The sequence below is a fragment of the Dasypus novemcinctus genome, chromosome 5 (assembly GCF_030445035.2).
Source record: "Dasypus novemcinctus isolate mDasNov1 chromosome 5, mDasNov1.1.hap2, whole genome shotgun sequence".
NCBI lineage: Eukaryota > Metazoa > Chordata > Mammalia > Cingulata > Dasypodidae > Dasypus > Dasypus novemcinctus.
This window is the reverse complement of record NC_080677.1, coordinates 150858685-150884252: the sequence shown is the minus strand read 5'-3', so window position 1 is coordinate 150884252 and position 25568 is coordinate 150858685. Positions and strand designations below refer to the sequence as shown.

General features: G+C 35.6%; 1 protein-coding gene across 6 annotated transcripts in view; it reads right to left on the bottom strand.

Annotated features, from left to right (window-relative positions):
* Positions 1 to 309: 309 nt before the first annotated feature.
* Positions 310 to 25568, bottom strand: part of CUL2 (cullin 2) — a 98510-nt gene continuing 73251 nt past the window's right edge. For all 6 annotated transcript variants that reach the window (XM_012518654.3, XM_023583974.2, XM_058297686.1 and 3 more), the window contains 7 exons: positions 24802 to 24954; positions 24430 to 24507; positions 18322 to 18388; positions 6808 to 7010; positions 5116 to 5217; positions 3731 to 3847; positions 310 to 2865 (listed from right to left, as the gene is read on the bottom strand). In XM_012518654.3, the coding sequence (XP_012374108.1) occupies positions 2734 to 2865; positions 3731 to 3847; positions 5116 to 5217; positions 6808 to 7010; positions 18322 to 18388; positions 24430 to 24507; positions 24802 to 24954 (852 nt within the window). In that variant the 3' untranslated portion in view covers positions 310 to 2733. The remainder of the gene's footprint in view (positions 2866 to 3730; positions 3848 to 5115; positions 5218 to 6807; positions 7011 to 18321; positions 18389 to 24429; positions 24508 to 24801; positions 24955 to 25568) is intronic.

Genomic DNA, 25568 nt, shown 5'->3' with positions numbered 1-25568 from the left:
TATTTGAAAAATTCATATCTTTACTTTGCACTTGCTCAAGGAACAATTTGTTTTAGGAACCAAAAATTATGAGCTGAATAAAGTATTCATTGCTATGAAATGACTCAAATTTTAAACTGGTACCATGTTTAAGTATAAATAAATGCTCTAAAGTTGTAAATGTGAAAACAAAATACTAAATTCACAAATACCCTTTGCAACAAATTAGCTGTGGGCCAAGTCCCTTAATCGTGTACATTTATGATATCTTAATATAAACAAGAGATTAAAATGTGAATGTATTATATTAACAGGACTATCTAAAGATTAAACAAAGTTAACATACGTGGTTTAATTTATACTCAGTAAAGGTTACAATTAACAGAAATTTTATAGCTTTTTATCATATACAGGTTATAAAATTCTATAAGGAAAAAGTTATAAACAAAATACAAACTCAAGTGTCTATATTAAAACAAATAATCATAAAATGTTGTATGATAAATGTGGCAAAAATCTGCACCTAAAATATCAATATTGGGTTTCCATGGAAAAAGATAAATTGTTCACAAAGGCTGCATATTGTCTGGCTATAAAATATATCACTGACTCATACTTGCTAACTACCTCATTATTGATTTTTTTTTTAAAACTTGAGATTTTTGCTCACATTATTTTTGTTTTCAAAAACAAAGCACAGAAACCATTTTCTCTCCTTTCTCCTTTTCCTTTTCTAACTCTGACTCAATTAACTCACAAGCAGTTTGGTTTGCATAACAGGGCCTGCCAGGTTATTATGACCGTAACCTTTTGCTATGGTACTTTCAATGATGATGTCAAACACCTAATCCAATCCACAAAATTGCAGCTCTTCCCTTCATTCTCCTTAAGGGAAGGTGTGTGCTAACATTAATTATAAACACTATTCCTTTTCTGGATGGTGATTATGTCAAATGTATATGTCTCTTCTTCATTTACAAGGATGTCTTATGTTTCATTTCAGGTAAAATGGGGAAAAGATTTGAAGAAATTTCTTAGTCATTTCTCTATACCTCAGTACAAATATTGTTACCACTTTTCAATATAATATATTTTCTTGACAATTAGATACCATGATTTAACATATATAAATATTTAGGGAAAAAAAGGAGTTAATTTGGAAAACATAATTACGTTATCAAAACAATGTTTTGTTTTTTTGACAGTGAATGTACAATAGCCTCTTACATGGTTTGTCATTTTTTTTCCTCTCTAGGAAGAAAGGAAACTGAGAAATACAGCATAAGTTATTACATGTTCAGTAGATCTTGAAACTTAGGAGAAGCAAGTTAGTAAGAACGCCATCTAATAAACCAACCGCAAAAGCCATATTTGCAACAATAAGGGAAACCAATACGGAGCCTTGGGTTAGTGATACTAAGTGATTATTATTTGTTAGGTGTGATGATGTCATTGTGGTTATGTTTTTGTTTTTTTAAAGACATTATCTGCTAGAAATACAAAAGTGAAATGATTTGTCTGGGATATGCTGTACAATATTCCAGTTTAAAATAAAAGTGTGTGTGTGTGGTGGGGTAGATATATAACAAACATGACAACACACCAATAGTATTCTAATACTGTTGTCAATTTATATAATAGAATAATAGGATTTCAAGCCTCTACATAAGTGGCATCTAGTATAATGCACTAATAGAAAAAAATAAAAGATATATAAGTTATGATTGCTGAAAACACCTATGACAAGTGAAATGGAGTCTGGTCTCTGAGTATTAAAGGCAGAAGGGTCTGAAGGGTGTGAGGATAATAGGGAGGGAGGGAGTATGGAAGGAATATACTGCTATCACAGGATGTCATACAACTCATGGAAAGGTAAAAAGGGAAGACAATCTAGTAATTCCAGATTAGAAGTCATATATTAGAAATCTTTGGAATGAAAGTTCTTTCAATGCCACGATTGGAGACACCACATATTCTCCTTGCACTTTGTTTCTGTGATGTGGCACCAGAAATGCTTGATGGAATTAAATCCTCAGTATTCAAAACAGTCATAGATAATATAGTTCTCATCCATAAAAATAAAACATTCCTTATATTCAATGTTATTTTTTATGCATTCAGGAGCAATAATCCACATGCAAGGTTTAAGTAGGAATACAAGAGAATCAAGCCATTCACATAAAGATGTAAAGGTGCAACTAAAGCTGCAGTAATTGCCTTGATGACTCATAAACATTTATATGTATTATTTTACAGCCAACCTGAAACTCCATCCGCATTAAAAAAAAGTCATTCTATTTCTTTATTTTTTTTTATTTGACAAGCAGCAATATCATGTTTGTCATTTTAATGTAGATACAATTATTAGGTTATCTGTCATATTACAATATTTAGGTTTTTTTTAAATTTTATGTCCTTTAAGATACATTAAAAAAAAAACAAAAAAAACACACATCAACTGCAAACATGAGGGGGAGAAAAAAGCATGGTACCCAACCAAATTTCCACATTTCAGCAATACTTCACTCATTCTTTTAATAAAGTTTTAAGAAATGTCATAATGACATGAGCTTGAAATTATCTAGAGGCATTTTCTTTGATGCTCATGACGTGGCACTGGTGATGTTGTAAACAGCAGAAAAACAGGGGCTGCCAAATAACCAAATTATGGAGGCACAGGCCTGCTTTTTCCCACAGGAACACACCAAATGGTGATGGCAATGATCTTCTTACACCCACACTTGGAGGACAACATCACGCTACATAACTGTATTCATCTGCTGACGCTTGGCTGCGTTCGATGTACTGTTTGTCTATCAGAACTTCAATACATTTCTTTATCATGCTGATACTTGGGTTAAACCTAGCTCTTGACTGGCTAATCACCTGTGTAAGAGAGAAATGGATGTCAAACTACCGTCAAGTACTCAGCTATAATTACTTTTAACCAATCAGCTATAAAGTCCCTCAAATTTACTGAGGCTTCAACAAACAGACCTAATCCATACAGGAAAGAGATGCTCAAAATAATTATGAAATTATACTAAGTTGAATAGAACTATCCTAAAAGGGTAGACCTGATAGATCAAGTAAGTAAGTACCATGGACAATATTAAATTTTTAAAACTGAAGGGCAGTGCAGAGGCGGGGAGGAAATAGTTAGATTTATCAATTCTGACAGGATGGACAAAAAGAATTTTTTATGCTAAGTATGGAGAAAGTTTAACATTGTGTTGGAAGAAATTAAAAGCAGAACATAGATTATAGCAAAATCTAGTAATTCTAATACGTAATTAAAAAGTGTCCTCTAACATCCCCAGAGACAGTCTTCTGTACACATTCTTCTAGTACCACTGTATGTCTTTCAGTACGTTAATATAATTTTATATTTATCGGTAAATTATTTCAATAATGTACTTCTTCCCCATTAGACTGTAAACTGCATTATATCCTCAGTGACCAGCATAGCACCGTATTTATAGAGGGACTACTTGATATGGCCAACTTTATTCAATACCTAGACAGAAGACTCAATAAACAGGTGAGTTTTAGATCTCTAAATTTAAGCCAAAGAAAACCAGAATTCAATACTGAAATTTTGAGTGCTGTTTTCATTAAGTAATGAAGCATTTCTTTATGCTATTTGGAGATCATTTCTCTATACCATCATTTAAAAAGAAACAGACCCAATTCACACATGGATAATGCACTCTAGCCAAAGAAGTCTCGAGGACTTTAACCTCCTTTTTACCTCTTGAATAAGGGCATTATGCCGAAGCACTTTTCGTGCTTTCATAATACGAACTATAGCAGCTTGGAGGTACATTTTCCGATCCTCATCTACAGCACTTCTAGTCTGCTCCATTTCCTATTTTACAGGGGGAGAAAATGAACAAATAAGACATTAGTCATTGAACTTGTTTTCAATTAATCTTTATCAGTGAGTTCAAATAAATCTCCAATGAATACCGAGCAAATTATAGTTATGTGCCAATCTCACATAATCACTGCCAAGCATCTGTAGTGCGTTATATGTAATTTCTAGAGTTAAAATTGGAAGGTTATTAGAAAAAAAAGAACACCATGGTAACCTGTATAGTGAATGTATGTAGGCAATAAAGAAGGACTAAAGTGACATAGAGCAATGATTTCAGGGCCACTGTCCTATCAGTGATGACAGACCTGATATGACAGTGCTTTTAGATGGGGTTGTACCAAGTGCAGTATTTGGCGACAAGTGTACAATGGGGCAGGCTTCAAGGGGAAGAGTTGTGAGGGGCTCTATTTGGCTCAAGTAGAGAAGCCAAAAAGATTGTCATTTACTGTTAAAGGGATTTTATAACATCTTTGAAAAGGCAAACCACAAGTTATTCTTCACTAGCCTGGAAAAATATGGGATCTTGGTCGTTTTAGGGTTCAAATTTAATGGCAATGGATTACTGTTTGTCATCCCCATGAGACAGTAAGCTCCTGTAAGAGGGTACCTTATATACCTTAACAGGCTGCCCTGAACCCAAACCAGAGTAGCACACAGGGGACAAAGAGGAAAGTTAAGTGATATGAATAGTCCAACACAGGACAAAGCAATAATCATTGCTTATTTCAAAGAATCAACAGTGATATACACTATTGTACTAGGGCATATCTGGCAGTTAGCCTGAAATGCAGTGTGTCCTAGGCCCCACTCCAGACCCACGAAATCAGAATTTGCATTTTAACAAAACCCTCAGGAACTTTGTTAAATCTGAGAGGTAATTTTCTACATGACAACTTTTCTTTGAAAGAAATGAGATGTAAAACTTCCTTATTTTACAAATGAAAAATATCAGTTTACATTACCTCTCAAAAGGTTAGAAGTTTTTGGAGAGAATGCAAAGCAAAGGTACTTATTTTAATTCAGCTTAGGATCAAATGTGATGAAACTATAACACCTTTATCCTTAGTTACCTCTTACTACTTTTTGAATAATGAAATACTGACAGATTTTTTTTGGTTTGCAAGATTAGTAAATGCAAAAAATAAACCAGAAAAGATGTATCGTATTATTAATTTTGGAGTGCACTATTTTACATTATCTCAACGTTACTCCCTTGCAAAATCCAACACCGAAATATTCCCAAAAGAAATGATGCTTGCCTGTGGCGTGTCTTTCTGCATTGATGTTGTAATTTTAAATTTTGTTCTTTTACTGCTGAAGTTCATATTTAATGAAAATGAAGATTCTACATCGATGTCTTCCTAAATTTAAAAAAAATCAAAGGTTTATAAAATATAAAATCATTAAATAAGAATTTGCTGCAAATAATATGCAATTAAATAAAATAATGAGCAAGCAAAAAAGAAAAAAACAAGCTCATAATTTTTACATTATAAAAATTATTTAAGAGAAAGATTATTAAACAAACCAATAACCAAAAAACAATCCTAAATTTACATTTGCTAGAATTTTATTCAGTTTAGATTTTAGATTTTAGCTATTTTTTGGTCCAACTATTATATATATTATCTTTGAACTAAACAAAAGAATCACGCTCATTGGTTTAAACAGAATTTAACATTTTAAGCTTCATGAACTACCAAGGCTCATAACTTTTCATCACCTCCATTTTGAAAAACTGAATAACCAAATGATTTTTAAAATGCTGCAATAACAAAACACCAATTATAACCTGACTATAGAAGCAAGTTGTTTTTCCAGTGGTATACAAGCATCCTTTCTCCTTGACCCTGGGGTGATTCTCACAAGGTTTACCCTTCAATCCATGTGTTATTCACTCTGTGAGGAGAAGCAAGTGGCCTTTCTCAGGTGAAAGTTGTTAAGCCAATTTTTAGAATCACAACTTCTCTATCAGGCTTAAGAAAGCCACTCATATAATAGAGTTTCTAGAAACACTGTCAGCAGGATCAAGAAGCACTTAGCAGATGGAATCTAAAAAAGTCTGCTTAGGAATGGGCAAACACATAATCAAAGTGTGCAAACAAGCAATTTATATGTATTTTGTAAATTTCAGGGCAGCAAAATTAACATGTTTTAGAAAAAAATAAAACTTCTTAAGCACTCAGATACAATATAATTTAATATTCTGTTAAGATTCTAAAGTCAGAAAAAATGTCACCATCATCTTAAGGATGAAAGCAAAATGAACTGATGAGAGATACAAATTGTAGGTTATTAACTAAACCAAAATAAAAATGAAATATCTCGTCACAAGAATTTTTCTTATTTAACTGATATGTACTGCTTTTAAAAATCATTAATTAAGGATATGCTATAACAAATTAAGGTCAAAATGAAAAAAACAAAAGGAATATACTATTGGTTTGACATGACAGATATATTGTGGTTAATTGAGTCCTGAAACTAAGAGACTTGAGGGCATTTGGGATTGAATTATATATATTTTAAATATGCATATAAATAGATATTATATTCTAGGAGACAGCCATGATGAATTTCTAAATCTATTTATCTAATCAGTATGCTGTCATTTACTGCTACAGAACCAAATAAAACACCCATAAAGATGATGAGAGGCTAGAGTTGAAAAAACTCAATTAACCAGAATCTTCCCAATGCCAATTCTTTTACAATTTTTCAGTATACTGCACAGCATAGGACAAATACTATAACAAGCACATTGGCACTAACATCAGGTTCCCCAAGATTATTCAAGTTCAGTGCTATAAAGAGCTTGTAGTAGAATACTGTCGCTGACTTAAGAGCTTTCCAAGTGCAAAGCATATCATCAACTGCAACCTTACTTTTGAAATTGAATACGGTATGGATAAGCTTTAATGTTATAAAGCTTATGGAATATCACCACATACCTTTTCTGAATCATGGTTAATCATTTTCACATCAAGCAATGATTTGATTGTTTTTGTCAGTTCCTTTTCATTCATCTGGGTGCTGTCTTGAAGCTCTTTATAGCTGACAGTTTCACTGTTGTTAAAGGCAAGAAGAACCGCCATTTGGTATGTCGTGACCATGGCTACATATGGTTTGCCCAAATAGTTCATTTTTACTTCACCTACAATTAAAACAAGAACTATGACAATAAACTGATCATTCAAAGAAGCATTTCAAAATTACTTGAGTAATAATTGATAATAGCAAATATTTCCTTCTTAGAGAGGGCACAAGGATATATTAAGCCACCATAATTTTTACCAATAGGTTTAGACAGAGTCTTTTAATGTTCCTAGGAGGGCTTAACTTAAAACAATAGTAGGAGGTAGTGAAAGGACAGACAGACAAATAGCTCATTACCAGCAACTACTTCATGTTCTGTCTATATTTGGTCTATCCCCAGGTAAGATTCTAGATTATTGGAAAGTCTACAAAGTATACTGAAATGTTTCTCTTGTAGCACTGTCTAAACTGGAATTTCTGCCCAAAATTAACAATGCTATTTTGTCTCTTAAATAACATTTTCCTTCCCAGTAATTTTCTAATGGAAAAAGGAATGGAAGGAGAGACAAATAGGCAGATCCATTATTTTGCTGGAATAGCTAATAGACTAAAAATGTCCTGAACTCTAAAGTACCCTGAGATCTATAAAGATAACAATGGCAAGGAGCAGATGTAGCTCAAGTGGTTGAGTGCCTGCTTCCCATGTACGCAGTCCCGAGTTCAATCCCCCATACTTTCTACAAACAAAACAAGCAAAATGAAAAAAAAATCAGCTTTTATTGGGAAGTGGCTGTAGCTCATTGGTAGAGCAGAGCACCTGCTTCCCATGTACAAGTTCCTGGGTTCAACCCCTGGTACCTCCTTTTAAAAATATAGATAGATAGATAGATAGATAGATAGATAGATACACAATTGGTTGTAGCATACTACAGTTCTGCAATATCCTGGGGAAATACCAACATGATATTAACATATACACTCTGTAGTCTCCAACTGATCAACTTTTAAAAATAAATGATATATGTCAAAGAACTGCTTCCTAAAGCATAAGGTAGTCTAGTGATTATAATGAAACACAGAAATACATAAAAACACTGCATTATTTGATATTTAAACCAGTATGAGATCTGATTTTAATTCAAGAGAGCTGCATTTCATATGAATGTATCCTAGAGGGCCCGTTTTTCCTGCTAGTGGTAATTAGGAACTTTGATCAAGATTTTGTGCTTCTTTTATTTATTATGTAATAAAAGATTTAAAAGGATATGTCAATTTGACATTTTAGTATTCACAGATCTACATACTAATTTCCATAATCATTACTATCAATTATGTTTTGCTGTATTTCATATTAACCAACAGAAAATGTGATATTCAGAAATAGTTTTCAAAATTATTTGGATAGGAAAAAAATTCCCAATCTCTGAAATCTTGTAAAAGGAGAATTAATATATTAATTGAAATATCCGATTCACACAAAGGGCTTAAGTATAGAATTGTCATGAGGAGTGTACTAACAGTTAGTAAAAGAATACTTTAGGGCTTTCGTCTCTTAACATTGAAGCCTGGGAAACATGGTAAAAAAACAAAATATCACATAATTAGCATTATATAATTTGTGCAACGACTGCTTAACCATATGCCAGAACAGGTAACTAAGTGGGGCCACCAGCCAGCTCTTCTGACCTAATCACCTTGTCTCTAGTGGTATAATATACTGACATGGTTTTAGAGACTGGATGAGTCCTCTGACACACTAAATAATCTTCTACAACTGACAGAACCCCAAAGAACATTTAGAAACAATGTAAGAAAGGGGTTCAAAGTACCATTTACTTATGATTAAGTTCATTTTACAACTTTTAAAAACAGAAAAACTAGTTAATTTTTCATTATGTCTTTTTACTGCTATTTTCTAATAAATTATCAGGGCTCAGGAATACAAGGGCCTCTTCCCATTTTTATAAGTACAATTCTTTCTACACTTAGCTTCCAGCTGAAAAGACTGGGAAGTCGTGGAGGAACATGTGGGGTAGGAAAAGAAACCTCAAATTTGGTCAATTCATTTCATTTACTGCCCTGTAAACAGAAAAGGAAAATGACAGAAAGAGTAACTTAACCTAGAGAAGAGGCTGACAAACTCTTAAGAATCATCAATGGCTACTGAAACCATTAGGTAAGATTGTTTGTAGAGAGGGGTATACATATGGAATGGAAGTACCACTTCTAAGATCACCTGCTGATTGAAAAGGGGAGAGAGTGTTCTTTTAAAGGAATTAACTGAAGGCTACCACTTTAATCAAGTAACCAAATTTAGCAGCCTCTAATAGAAGAACCTGACATCATCAGCCTCTTGATACAATGCAATATGAAGTAAAAAGGACAACCTAAGAAGCACGCTTGCCAACAATATTTTATTTAAATATAATCACTTATGAGAAAGTACAGGGAATAAAGAACAATAAGAAAAACATATCACAAGTATACAATATGACAAATTCAGAATATTCTGTAAGATTACTGGCCTGAGCTTTTAAAAAAGAGTATGTCAGACTGTACAACACAGGTGGTGAGCCTTGATGTAGAAACGATGGACTACAGTTGGTAGTAAAAGCACAATAATACTCTTTCATCAATTGTAACAAAGGTACTACTAATACGAAGTGTTACTGATGGGGGAGGGCACACTAATATGGGAACACTGTCTTTTCTGCATAATTTTTCTGTAGCCCTACAACTTTTCTAATGAAAAAAAATTATATAGAGGAATTGTGGGAAGATGCTGAAGTAGGATGCTCTGGGAATCAGTCCCTCTATCAGAACAACTATTAAACAGGCAGACCACACTAATGAAAGAAGTCGTTAGTGTGGGGAAAAGTTGGAGGTGTGGGGAGTGGGCCATATGGGAATCCCTTATATTTTTTTATGTAACTTTTTATGTAAGCCGAGCACCTTTTATAAATAAATTAAAAATATATTAAAAAAAAAAAAAAACAACCAAAAAAACTATGTAACAAATGTTTCACAACAATGCAAGGTATTGGTGGTGGGGTGATGTATGGGAACCCTGTATGATGTTATGCCTGTTTATTTTGTAAGTTCACAACTTTTACTATTTATTGTTTATATATGTTCATGTATGAACGATACATTTCAATAAAATTTTAAAAAAGAAAAAAAAAAGCAGGCAGGAACTTTCTGAATCAACTAATTTGAAACTCGAGTCCAGCAGAACACTGTGCAGCATCCAGGGAAGAGAGGGAGGAAGAGGTAGGTAATTCAGTAAATGCCAGTGAACCACACAGCGGTTACCATCACACAACCCCCACTCTCACAGCACAAAGCAGGGGGATCCAGCCCCTGGAGTCAGAAAGGGACATAATCAAATAAAGGAAGGATGCAATCCAATCAAGGATCATAGCTTTGATGAGTGAATTTGGATTGTGGGGGTCCTAGTGCAGAAAGCAGCCACTGTTCCAACTCATTTGGACAAAGGCCACAGAGGACCACTGAAAGGATGCATTTCCTGAGCAGATGCCATGTCAAGAAAGCACAGCTTTGGAGAGCTGTGGAAGAAGCTCCTGGCACCCTTCCTGGCCCCTCCCTCAGCCCCTCCTCAGGGCAGTTTTTAGCACTCCCTTTGTGGGTCCCTGGCCTGCTATCAGCTGGTAAAGATTGACTTGGGAAACTCCTCTCCTAGATGAAATGGACAAATTCCTAGAAAGACACAAACAACATATGCTCACTCAAGAAAAAGAGATTTTAACAAACCAATAACTAGTAAAAGATTGAATCAGTCATCAAAAACCTCCACCAATGAAAAGCCCAGGACCAGATGGCATCGTAAGGGAATTTTACCAAACATTCCAAAAAAAATTAATACCAATACTGCTCAAACTCTTCCAAAAAATTGAACTGGAGGGAACACTCCATCCTCTGGAAGTCTCTCCTCAGAATCAACTAATAAAAAGACAAATCCCATTTACTTAAAACTCTGGAGGAAGATAAAGACTGGAGAAGATTCCACAAATGTTGAGCCAAAGAAAAAGAAAAATCATCTCCAGTATCAGGTAGGAGATTTCCATACAAGTCTGACCAGTCCAGACACTGACCTTCAGAGTTAACTCATCAAAGTAATAAGATGCACAGACATCAGCAAAAATTACAAGTCATATCAAGAAGCAGAAAGACATGGCTCAGTCAAGGGAACAAATTAAAACTTCAGAGGAGACAGAGAATTTGGAACAACTAATTAAAGAAGTTCAAACAAATCTCCTGAATCAATTCAAAATGAAGGAAAATATGGATATAGAACTAAAAGTGAGGGAGGTTGTTGGTGTGGGAGGAGTGGGGTGGGGGGGGTGGGGGGTATACAGGAGCCTCTTATATTTTTTAGTTTAACAGTTTTCTTTGTAATGTATATATCTTCAAAAAAATACAATTTACAAAAATGATGTGGTGGGGAGTGGGCAGTGGGTTATATGGGAACCTCTTATGTTTTTTGTTTTTTTATGTTTTTTACTGTAACATTCCTTGTGATGTATTAATTTTTAAAATTTTTAAAAAAGAACTAAAGGATATAAGAAGACAATGTGGGGGGGTGGAAGTGGGGTACATGGGAACCTTCTTATGTTTTTTTATTGTAATGTTTTATGTGATCTATTTATCTAAAAAAAAAAAATTAAAAAAACCCAGACCCCCCTCAAAAAAAAAAAAAAAAGAAGAAAAAAAAAGACAATGTATGAGCATAAAGATTTAGAAAGTTTAAAAAGGAACATAACTCAAATCACGGGAAGGTACAATAATGGAGATTAAAATTCTAGAGGCATTCAACAGCAGATTTGAAAAGGCAGAAGGAGTCAGTTAACTAGAAGACAGAACAATCAAAATCGTGCAGACAAAAGAACAGATAAAAAATAGAAAAAATTAAGCAGTGTCTCAGGAATCTGAGTGACAGCATGAAGCATACAAATATATACATTATGGGTATCCCAGAAAGAGAAGAGAACGGAAAAGGGGAAGAAAGAATAACTGAGGAAATAATGGTTGAAAATTTCCCAATTCTTATTAAAGATACAAATATACACATCCAAAAAGCACAACATACTCTAAACAGAATAAACCCTAATAGACCTGTTCAGAGACACATACTGATCAGAATGTCAAAGGCCAAAGGTAAAGTGGGAATTCTGAAAACAGCAAGAGAAAAGCATTTAGTCACATAAAAGAGATCCTCAAAAGGCTAAGAATTGATTTCTCATCAGAAACCATGTTGGAGAGAAGGCAGTGTGGTATGATAAATTTAAGGTACTGAAAGAGAAAAACTGCTGACCAAAAATTCTTAATCCAGCAAACTGTCCTTCAAAAATGAGGGAGGGAGCGGATATGGCTCAAGCAATTAGGAACCTGCCTCCCACATGAGAAGTCCCAGGTTCAGTTCCTGGTGCCTCCTAAAGAAGAGAAGCAGATGCCACAACCAGTAAAAGATGTCAGAACGAGCAGAGGTCGCAACCAGCAGGGAGTGGAAGTGGCTCAAGCAGTTGGGCATTTGCCTCCACATGGGATGATCCAGGTTTGGTTCCCAGTCCTCCTAAAGAAGACGAGAAGACAAGCTGACAGATGAGGGAGTGGGGGAGGGGGAATAAAAAGAAATAATTTTCATTTAAAAATGAGGGAGAGTTTAAAATATTCATAACAGAAACAGAGAGGGTTCATCAACAAAAGACCTGCCCTGCAAGAATTACTAAAGGGAATTCTGCAGGTTGAAAGGAAAAGACAGGAGAGAGTGGCTTGGAATAGTGTGAAGAAATGTAGATTTGCAGTAAAGGTAATTAAAAAGATAAATGCAAAACCCAGTAGTACTGCATCCCCAACATGTAACTCTTTAATACCTATAAGAGTCAGAATACAATTGAAAAAGAAAAAGGCATATTCCTGATAATGGACATGCAAAATATAAAGAGCTAATGTGGGGCATAAAGGGGGGAAACAGAAGGATATAGGAACAGAGAAAACGTTAAAACTTTTGCATCTCACAGGACTTCACCATGAAAGTAAAACAACAATCTATACAATGGGAGAAAATAGTTGGACATCACATATTTGATAAATGTTTAAAACAGCCAGAATTTTATATAAAGAAATTCGTCAACTCAACATCAAAAAGACAAACAAACCAACTAAAATTGGGCGAAAGATATGAGTAGATATTTCTCCAAAGAAGAGGCACAAATGGCCAATAAGCATATGAAAAGACCCTTACTATCATTAGCCAATGTGGAAGACAGTTTGGCCGTTATCAAAAAGTTAAGTATGGAATTACCATATGATCCAGCAATCCCACTTCTAGGTATATACCCAAAGGAATTGAAAGGACTCAGATATTTGCACATCAGTTTTCATACCGGCATTCTTCAGAATCATCAAAAGATGGAAGCAACCCTAATATCCACCAAATGATGAATGGGTAAACAAAATATGGTATATACACATTCAATGGAATAGTATTTAGCCACAAAAATGAAGTTGATATATACAAGAACATGGATGAATCTTGAAGATATCATGTTGAGTGAAACAAGCCAGACACAAAAGAACAAATACTGCATGATCTCACTACTATGAAGTAATTAAAATAAGTGAACTCAGAGTCAGAATCTAGAATATAGTTTATCAGGGGATGGATTGGGGTGGGGAATAGAGAGTTAATGCTAAAAATGTACTGAGTTTCTATTTGGGTTGACAAAGTTTTGGTAATGGATGGTGGTGATGGTAATGCAAAATTGAGAACATAATTAACAGCACTGAATGACATATTTGAATGTGATTAAAAGGGGAAATTTTAGGTTGCATATATGTTACTGGAATAAAAATTTTTTTCAAAAATCCATACAACAAAAATGTGAACCATACAGACCATAGACTGATAAAAACGTGCTTCATCAATTCTATTATATGTACCACACCAGTGCAAGATGTTAATAATATGGAGGTATATGAGAACCCAGTATTTCATGCATGATTTTTCTGTAAACCCACAACTTCTCTAATAAAACTTATATATATATATGGGAAAAAAGTTTGTCAGAGAGGCTTGGGGTGGTGGAGGCATTGACTGAGGTCAGGAAGGAAGGACATAACCAAATGAATTGACTTCATTAAAAATAGCTATAAACATCATCTGTGACATGATTAGGGAAATCATAATATAAACTGGACATTAGTCAATATTAAGATTCTTCCCCATATTAATGAAGTACCTGAAAGGAACAATGAGATGAATCCAGTCAATGGTAAAAGAAACATTACCTAAAAAGTAGCACCAACATGGTGCTACTTTCATTTTGGCAAGCAATTAATACCAACACTTACATAACGATTTACAGTCCATTAAGTGCTAACCTAATCTACACCATGTTCATTCTGTCTTTGTTAGCTGTCGTGTGTTATCAGCCCCACTGAGTTCATCATTTCTCAACCTTTTTCTCGGCATATGACCTGAGATTCCTTCAACTTCTTGCTCTGCCACAAATAAAACCTGTTTATATTTCTTCAAGTTTTTTCCCCAGTGCAATTCTATCTTAAGCTCTACCCATAAATCCAGTGGAATTTCACTCAGTCTGTGTGACAGACACCTTAATTAAATTCTTACCTCATTGGTAACAAACTGTCAACATGCTTCTTTGCCACTCTTGGTTAAGTTCTAGTCATCCTTGAAAACCCAGTTTATCTAACTTCCTAGAAGCATTCTCTCACCAATACCACCTACCCTGTGATTCCTGCCACCATCATTCCATGTGGGAACATAATACCCTGAGGACTTGCCTGTCAATCACAACATTCAAAACACTGAACTATATTATTTACTTGTCTGTCCTCATACTAGATGTGACTTTTTTGAGGGCTGGGGCTCTGCATTTTATCTCTGTATACCTAGCATTCTGAAGTACTTGGGAACCAAAAGGTATTCTCTGAGATGATGAAAGAATTTTATAAAGGTACAGATAAGCATACAGGCACAGAAGAGTTAATAAGTAACTTGCTCAAGGTTACATGACTAGTAAGTGGTGAGCTAATACCTTAACTCTGATTCTAAATCCCTCCAAATACCACTTTATACCCTATCTCCAACTGTTTGTACAGACTATTGGCTTATCCTACGTAAAAATGAAACCGTATCTTGTGTTTTCAATAACCTGGGAGTGTGAAAATGGACCAGGAAAGAGTAATTTTGATAATATGTGTAAGTACAAGTGATGAGGGTTCTCAAGAAAAAGAATACTGCATGATTAGTCTGGGATCAGAACCAATGTTTTAAAGAGGCCCTTAAGCCTTATGCCAAAAGTGGGCATACCAGATAAATGTCTTAAATACAGAGGGTGATTGAAAATCTTTTCTTAAATGAATAAATGGAGGAAAAAATATCCAAACAAAAAACTCTACCCAACAGGCTTTTTCAAAGTGGCTTCAGTGATCACAAAAAGAAATGAATATACAGCATTAACATCTCTTTTCCAAAGGAAGAAACTATTTGACTTAAATTAAAACACATATGTAGATAACTAAAATAAGACAAAGCAAACCAGAGTTTCAAAAATTCAGTTACTGTGCACCAGCATGGTAATTAGTTTAGTTCAGAAAGAGAAAAAAAGTTATCTTTCCTATTTAGGTGTTACTGGTGATAGTTTTCAGGCCAAATTCCAATGTGAAAATTATGTACTGCCTCTTTCTGTAGAAAGCTAGTTGCTGAATACTAAAAGTAAGGCCTTCATTAAAATTAGTTTAGGAAATAGATTATTTCTGATGTAATGAGAATAACCAACATAATTTAAATTAACCAAGATAGAAATTCAGAGGAAGGAGAAGCAAACTGAATTCAACTACATTAGAATATATCAACATTCTTAGAAAACAACAAAATTTTTTAATAAAATCAACTGTATCAGAAAGCAGATTTGGCCCAATGGATAGGGCGTCTGCCTACCACATGGGAGGTCCAAGGTTCAAATCCCGGGCCTCCTTGACCCATGTGAAGCTGGCCCATGTGCAGTGCTGATGCGCGCAAGGAGTGCCGTGCCACGCAGGGGTGTCCCCCGCGTAGGGGAGTCCCACACGCAAGGAATGCGCCCCGTAAGGAGAGCCGCCCAGTGAGAAAAAAGTGCAGCTTGCCCAGGAATGGCGCTGCACACACCGAGAGCTGACACAGCAAGATGACGCAACAGAGACAGATTCCGGGTGCTGCTGACAAGAGAACAAGCAGATGCAGAACACACAGCGGATGAACACAGAAAGCAGACAACTGAGGGGCGTGGGGGGAGAGAGAAAAAAAAATCTTAAAAAAAAAAATCAACTATTTATTACATGAGAGTAGAAAGCACTGACAAAATATATAAAATAAAAAGTCATCTAAAGGACCACTTATTGGGAAGCAGACTTGGCCCAGTGGTTAGGGCATTCGTCTACCACACGAGAGGTCCACGGTTCAAACCCAGGGCTTCCTTGACCCATGTGGAGCTGGCCCATGTGCAGTGCTGATGTGTGCAAGAAGTGCCGTGCCACGCAGGGGTGTCCCTGCATAGGGGAGCCCCACGTGCAAGGAGTGCGCCCCATAAGGAGAGCCACCCAGTGCAAAAAAAATACAGCCTGCCTAAGAATGACACTGCCCACAAGGAGAGCTGACACAACAAGATGATGCAACAAAAAGAAACACAGATTCCTGTGCTGCTGACAACAGAAGCGGACAAAGAAGAAGATGCAGCAAATAAATACAGAAACAGACAACCTGGGTGGGGGGTGGGGAGGATGGGGAGAGAAATAAATAAATCTTTTAAAAAAATAAAAATAAAGGACCACTTTTTAAGGATATCAATGAATGTGTTTATCTGACAAAACATCAAACAATTTAAAACACCCAGCTTTCTCAATAAAGGTAAACTTGTACAAATAATGCAATTATGTCATTTTATGTATTACTAACATAATGAGCCACCATATTCCAAGATGTTAAATGAAATCTCTCTGAAGTGAATGGATAGAAAGAATTTCCTAATAAAGGTTATGGCAACTGGTTAGATTTTAATTTCTCTGTGCCATTTCTAAGAAATATTAACATAAATACCCTCTCCTTGTACAAAGGGAAGGTAATCCAATGCACTTTTTTCAAAATATAGCCTTAGCACACGTGGAGAAAATTTGGGTGTTTGCTTTAGCTAATGTCTTCAAGGATACCGTCTACAGTAATCAGGTGTTAATCCTTTTGTCAATAAGTACGATTCTTCTATTGTTCCAGAAAGTAGTATTATTCCATTGTTTCAGAAAGAAGAAAAGGAAATGTTGAAATATGATTAAAGTTATTTCCAAAACTGGACACTACTGGAAATTGGGCCTATTTGGGAAAAATATTTACTATTTCAGTTCATGATAGTACCAGAGATAAAAATTAAATGGTTAAGTCTCCTAATAATCTTCATGAAATTTCTAAGGATATGTGGCATACTTAGAACAGTTAAACAGTTATCTGACTATCTGACTCATCAATCATGGTTTCTACATAAATTTCCTTAAGTCTATAAAAAGTGGATTGCTACAGAAATGCAATAAACCATATTAAATTTGAGAACTTTTATTAAAAAGCAGTGATAGTATAAGTAACATAATTATAAAATACTATTAAAATAAAATATGGGGGAGCAGGTATAGCTCAGTGGTTGAGCACCTGCTTCCCTGGTACAAGGTCCCAGGTTCATTCCCCAGTACCTCCTAAAAATAAAACAAAAAAGACAAAGCTATGGGCAAGAGAGAAACTTAGAAATATTAAAGTGCTGCCCATTTAAAATTGTTAGAACACATCACATTGACACATACTCAACAGTAACATTGAGCAGCTTTTAACTAAGCTAGTAAGTACTCTTCTACTCCACCCCTTCTTGGAGACAGCTGGCCCTTGCCAGCTCATGCACTGTTTTTTTCTGGTAGACTAAGATCTCTATTTAGAGAGTTTTAAAAAGTTGCTTCTAGTCATCAGCAGTTTCAAAACCAGCACTAAAGGACAGATAAAGACTATGCAGAAGATGGATGATAGCTTTTCATTTAAGGATCATACAGAAGGACATTTCCTACTGTAAAGACAGATTTTTGCAGTGGAGCTTATGACATACATCTGGCAAGGGATCACCACTCTGAAAAAAAATGACACCGAGAATTGAAGACCGAAAGACACAGACATTCTTTCTTTTGATGGAAAAAGGGCTACACACACACAAATAAAGTGCTATACTTTTATGTCATTATTAGTATTAACAGAATCAAGAAGGTAGATGAAGAGGAAAGGTTAAAAACTATAATCAGGATATAAGAAATCTCTTTCTAAATTATTAAATAATGATATCAAGTAAATTTCATTAAATCACGTATAACTGAATGCATTTTACCTGTACAAAGATAATGTAACCATGTAAGTTTCCTTCCACTGAAATGCTGGCTGTAAAATAACTCGAACTGTTAAAAAAAAAATCAAATATTTCAGTTATTACAATGTGCCTAGCTATCATCATGCTTGCAAAAGTGAAAACACTGTTCATGTTAGAAAGGACATTTATAGCATCAAGGTATATGTTCTCATTTTACAGATGAGAAAGCACATCTGTGCAGACCCTGACCAAGTTCATACAAATATTAATCCAGCTATCTTCACTGACACACTTGTCCACTGTTCTTGCCAATAAACCACATGTATGTAAATTTGACTTTTCATATAAATTCAGAAATGAAATAGTGATTCTTTATCAGTTTTGGATGAAATTAATTTAGATGCTAAGAATATTAAATTACCCAAGACACCATTACATATATTTCAACATGAAAATATAATTCATACCTTCAATCCTAATCTCCTATTTCCTAGCATATACCTTTGCTGAAGTGACAGGTTGATTAATATCTGTGTCTCATCTATAAAGTGACAGCTATGATTTAACTCCCACATCCAGTTAATCACTAACACAAACAAAGCTTCTGAGTACTTCTCTTAGGGTATTTATTCTTTTAGTGATATTATAGTGAATAATTAAATTTAACATTTTAAAAGTACAGCTTTGATATTTTAAAAACTCCCTGGATTCAATGGATAACTGGAGAATATTAGTCCAAAAAATAGAGAGTTCATATCTCTGTAAAAAACTAGTATATAATATACTGTGGGAAAACCACACTGAAATCTGAAAAAGATGAAAATTCAACTTCATTATGAAACTGAATATTATACAAATATATCATGTGACAATTCAGAATTGTGGACATAATTTTAGCTTGTTGTGCCATATGTAATACATCTAAAGCTTTTATTATACATCAAACTTTACCTTTTGTACTTTCTAAAAGAACTTTAAATAAATCAATCAACACTGCACTGATCCTACTCCTTACAATAAAATCTTACAGCTTCCAAATAAGAGAAATCAGTACATTCTTTCAGCAGTTTATTCCAGTTTCTCTAGTTCAGAGAAGCTGATATTTGTTTAGCATGTTTCTCCCTCTAATGGCATCACAGTATCCTCTGATAGCATACGCAACAACCCCTTTACATGATAAACAGAAAATGAAAGGCACCTGGAATACTAAGAATGCTGTGACTGGTTCTAGCCCTGACAAAGAACAAATCAAAATTATTTCATAAGGGGATTCCAGAAGTTAAGTTTTGATTAATTAACATCCTCCTGGGTCATCAAGACATTTCAATGCCTACTATACAACTCATCATTTTACTATAGCACATTTGTCATGAGTTTGCAGACAAAAGCAAAACAGAGAAATTCAAGCTTAAAAGTACCCACGACAGGCCTAGTCTGAGCCGCCCTGAGGACTCAGCAGCCTTCCCCTAGAGCCCCCTTACTTCCCCCCATCAGCTGCCCGCCTTCTCCTGCTGCCACCTTCTGGAGGCCATTTTCACCGAGGAAAAGGAATCCTATCACATGCCCGCTATCCAGAACCTCCACTCTTTTGAAGCCTTTGCTGAGGCAAGTAAGTAAGGGCGATGACCTGCTTCCTGCTGGGACTGAGGATTATACCCATAGAATTCAACAGAGAAATGGCAGGAAGATCCTCACCACTGTCCAAGGGATCACTGATGATGACAACAAAAAGAAACTAGTGCAGGTGCTGAAGAAGAAATTTGCTCTAATGGAACCGTAACTGAGCAACCAGAATACAGACAAGTGGTTCAGCTACAGGGTGACCAGCAGCACAAGAACATATGTCAGTTCCTTGTAGAGACTGAACTGGCTCAGGACAACCAGGGTTATGGGTTTTAAGGGCTTGTGGCTCACTGAACCTTAAGTGAGGACTTCCTTGCAATGAGTAAAAAATTTCCCTTCTGTCCCTTGTCACAAGCTTAAAAACCTCACAGCTTATAGAAATAATGTAATCGTTTGGGGTCTGCTTTTAACTTGGACTAGTGTAACTCCTTCAGGCAATATCCTGAAAAGAGCCATACTGTCTAGTCTTGAAGTCTCTCATTTAAACAGAGCTCAAGCAGTAAGCGCCTGGCAGTGTCCAGCCTGAAGCAAAGCAATAATGTGGTGTTCCAGCCCCTCCCAGAGCCCCAAGATCATGGAAGGCTCTGTTTGGCCAGAAGCTCTTTGTTCCTTGCCTGCAGAATTCCCTGCTCTGAGACAATGTCACCACCTGACCAGCCCTCCGTGGAACTGAGAAAAGATGGGGTGAGGCAGCCACAGCAGCAGTACCTCAAGAGGGGAGCCTTCTGGAACAAAGGAAAGAGCTCCTGGCATCTCCAGGCTGACCATGTGAGCAAAGCTTAGAGAGGCCACCTTCCCTCTGTGAGGTGATGCCACCGAGGTCTTGGTTCTTGGTGACCAGGTATAATAGCCTAGCTGAGGTTGTCCAAATGAAGAGCTACCAGAATATGAGGCCAACCTTCTATCAGTTAAAACTCTAACAAGCGAACAAATTTCAAACTGATATATCTAACGCAGCTAGCTGTAGAGCTTGCTTTTTTTTTTTTTAATTATTTATCCCCCTCCCCTTGCCGTTTGCTTGCTGTCTGCTCTGTGTCCATTTTGCTGTGCGTTCTTCTGTGTCTGTGTGTCTCCCTCTGTTGCATCATCTTGCTGTTCCAGCTGTTCGCGGGCGTGGGACAGCCTGCCTTCACAAGGAGGCCCTAGGATGTGAACTCAGGGCCTCTCATATGGTAAACGGGAGCCCAATCAGTTGAGCCACATCTGCTTCCCTAGAGCTTGCATTTTATTAGCAACAGCTGCCCAGTGCCATGTGAAGTATCAGAACTGGTTTTTGGTTCTCCCCACCCTTCAGTTTTAATGTTTTGTAATGTGTTTAAACTCTTATTTAAATAAAACTTGTTTTCAGAAACAACTGGAAAAAAGAAAAAAGTACATACAACATAATGGGGTGGTAGTATTGTTAACAGCACTGAAATATATATGTGAATATGATTCAAAGAGGAAATGTTAGATTGGATATACAGCAACAGAATAAGAATTTTTTTTAAAATTTAAGCACACTTTATAAAGTGCAAAATGAGCTTTACATAGCTTATGAGCTCTGAAGGCATGTTTAAACTCTTTCTACTCCCAGCAACTAGAATTGTTCGGTAATGTTGTATTAATGATATTGATATGCCAAAATAAAATACTGCTTTATCCTTAAACTGAAACCCTTATTTAAAAGACTCTCATCTCATATATCTATAGATACAAAATCTATAATCCAAGAGGGATTATAAATTAATCTGCTACTACAAAGACAAAAGTTTACAATCCTTACTTAACTATATAACTAAACAATTGTTTTTACAAAGTATATTAGTAAGAAATACGTGTTGACTGACTTTTCACATTAGGGTAAATAATAATGACTAAAAGATAGCCGTATTATTTTTAAAATGCCATCTTAGGGCATTTATTAAAACCCAAAGTGCCTTAAATTAAAAATTCATAATCAATGAGCTTCTTCGCCTGAAGGGCTGCATCAATATATACTACTTTAAATATTTCTTTAATATTATTCATGTCTATATACTTAGAAAAAAGAAATATATTACTTTTAATTACTGCTTTATTTCCACAGTTGTAAGATATTTATATGTAAAATGGAAGTAATTTTTGATAACCAGCTACATTTAAAATTAAGTTGCAAAAACTATAAATCATTAAGTCAAGATGAATTAATTTATACATGACAAATGTACACTTTTAAATACACAAATGGATTTTCATTCCTATGTAATTGAAAAGGTGGATTTAGTAGGGGGGAAAAAAAAACAAAACATAAGGACAAGCGCCCTCTACTGGTAGTTATAGAAAAGTCAAATGGAGAGAAAAATATTCTTGCAATCAGAGAGAGAAACAAAACTCCTATTTGAAAATGAGGGAACTGGAATTTGATGATCATACATTTATAAATAAAGCTTCTAGGAGTTAAAAATTATTGGAAAATAATTATTTCAAGGAGATAGAGAAGAAGGACAAAAGTTAGAAGGAAACTTTCTGTCAGTTCCAACCCTCTCCTAATTTCAACTTGAGTAAGATGCAGGCTTAAGAAGAAATAAGTTTAAGACCGTCAAAAGAGAGGGGTCAATTTTCTCTCTCTTGCCTGACCGGAAATACACCAAAATGCTTTACCTTGCTACCATATCTATACTTTCTGCAAAATCTACAAAAACCTGAGTCATACTCTGCCCATCCAGATTATGAGACTGACGTGCTGCCTACTGCACTAAGAGGGCGCTGCTTCTCCGCCCACCCAAATGGATGTTCTTCTTCATATAGGTTCATTCAACTACCCCCTGGTGAAGATCTCTAGGACAGAGTGTAAAGAAATCAATTTTCATTTTAAATATAAATATATGCATAACCACTGGTTCACAAGCTTGAGGCACTGCCCAAATAAAGTTCTATTAAAAGATGATGGGGAGGGAAGTAGCTGTGGCTCAACTACCATACGGGAGGCCCTGGGTTTGCGTCCCAGGGACTCCTTGTGAAGGCAGGCTTGCCCGCACCCCACAGAGAGTTGATGGCCTGTGCCCTGCAGACAGCTGATGGCCTGCACCCACAGATAGCTGCACAGCAAGATGACGCAACAAAGGGAGACAAGCAGACACAGAAGAACACGCAGCGAATGGACACAGAGAGCAGACAGCAAACAAGCTGTGGGGGGAGAGGAGGTGGAAATAAATAATAAATCTTAGGCAGATGTCACTCAAGCAATGAGCCCCCGCCTACCACAAGAGATGTCCCAGATTCAGTTCCCAATGCCTCCTAAAGGACAAGCAAGTCAGTGAGCTAACATAATGGGCAGGCACGGTGAGCTGATGCAATAAGAGACACAAGGAAAACATAACGAGAGACACAAGAAAGCAGGGAGCGGAGGTGGCTCAAGCAATTAGGCACCTCCCTCCCACATTGGAGGTCCTGGGTTTGGTTCCTGGTGCCTCCTAAAAAAGACAAGCACACAGCAAATGCAAACAGTGAGGGGGTGGGGAGAAATAAAGTAAATCTTAAAGGAGAAATGAAAACATTTCCACTTAAAAACTTGAACATAAACATTAATAGCAGCATTATTCATATTACCAAAAAAGTGGAAATAACTCAAATGTCCATTAACAGAGGAATGGCTATGTCTATCTATACAATGGAATATTTATTATTCGGCAATAAATGGAATGAGGTACCGATACAGATTATAACATGGATAAAGCTCAAAGACATGCTAAGTGAATTAAGTCAGTCACGAAAGACCACATTATTATGTGATGCCGTTTACATAAAATGTCCAGAACAGGCAAATCTACAGAGATAAAAAATAGAGATTATCTAGGGCTAGAAGGGGTGTGGGGACTGGGGAAAAAATGGCGATTAACTACAAATGGATAAAGGGTTTCTTTTGAGGTACTGAAAAGGATCCAAAGTAATTTGCCATGATTGTTACTCAACTCTGTGAATGTTCTAAAAAAGTGAATTGTACATGCTAAAAGGGTGAACTGTATAGTATAGGAACTATATCTAATAAAGTTGTTTAAAAAAAGTTATAGTCTCTTCAAAGCTTTTTGGTAAGCAATTTACTTGATTTTTTCAGCTTCAATCCATTTTTTCTAGATTATTTTACATTAACACATATTTACCTAAATTATAGAACTGAAATAAAAATAATGATTGTTAGGCATAAAATGGCTCAAAATTCAAGTTGAGAATTACAAAACTATTTTTCAAGGGTTGAGTTCTAACTCTCTTCTAATATCTAAATTTTTGTAATTTAAAACTGCTAAGGAACAGATAATAGACTTACTAGTAAGAGAAATGCTTTGACAAACCCTTAGCATTTCAACCTTAATATTAGTAACTACAATAATTTACATTTTTCCCAGTGAGCAGACTGACTATAATTTGTAAATATATTCTTGAATCACATGAGCCCTTAAGACTTTGGAAAAATATTTAAAGTGCTATAATACAAAGATAATTATTAACATTTCTTAGGTCTTCTAATACATTTCCTGCATAACTTACCATCTGTACACTTTTTTCCAATTCCTGGGGAATTGCAAACGTAGATGAAGGAGCCTGAGTAAGAGGCCATGCACCAGCCTACAAGAAGAACATTGAAATAAAAATTAAATAAATCAACATCTAACTTGGAAGTAAATGTTTAAAAAACAATTTAAGCAACTAAAACACCCTTTCCCCCATCCCTCAAAGTTTTGACAAAACCCAACAGCATTACTATCATAGCACATTTTATTTCAAATCAATATAACATGCAACTCTGGAAGCCACAATCCATTGATTAAAAGAAATGTATTCAGGCAACCATTCATTAATCCTTTATAAAAGAGTATTTGAAGTGATTATTAAATGCCCACAATAAAACACATATCATACCTGTAGAACATATATTTGAAAACTAATTCCCAATTCTATTACTGTGTCTTGATTTCTGATAAAATTGTTGAACTTATTGTTGAGATCAGCACTGACACTCATATCTGTATACATCCGATGTAGCTTGCTGGTAAACTCATAACCACAAGCTTGCTGTAAAAAAAGTAGTTTTGAAAACACAGAAAATGAATAAACCATATTGATTAATAAAATTGGGTTGTTATTGCTAGGTCTTTGGTCAAATATCCTTGTTTGCATGCCAACATCTGAAGCCTACATTATTCATAATCTAAAGCAACTGTTCAAAGCTTTTCAAATTTCCTTTCTTTTTTAGGTGCACTAAATAAATGAATGAAAACACATATTTATGAAACATTAAATATCCCTCTAAAACAAGGAGTTCTTAACCTTTTTTGTTCTACAGACCCCTTTGCCAGTCAGGGGGAAACCACACACTCCTTACTAAGTCCACACTACACTGTGAATTAATAAATATATCACACCCACCCCAATATATACCCACAAGAATAATGTTGTCTTTTGAATTTTCAATTTAAGCTCTAGGACCCCTGAAATCTTTCCATGGACCCCCTGGGGACCCATGGGCCCCTGGTTAAGAAGCCCTGCTTTATGGGAGCAGACACTGCTCAGTGGTTAAGTGCCTGCTGCCCATGTATACCTGGGTTCAATCCCCAGCACCTCCTTAAAAAATAAAAATAAAAAGAAGCCCTGCTTTAAACCAAAAACTTTCCTATAAATCTAGATGC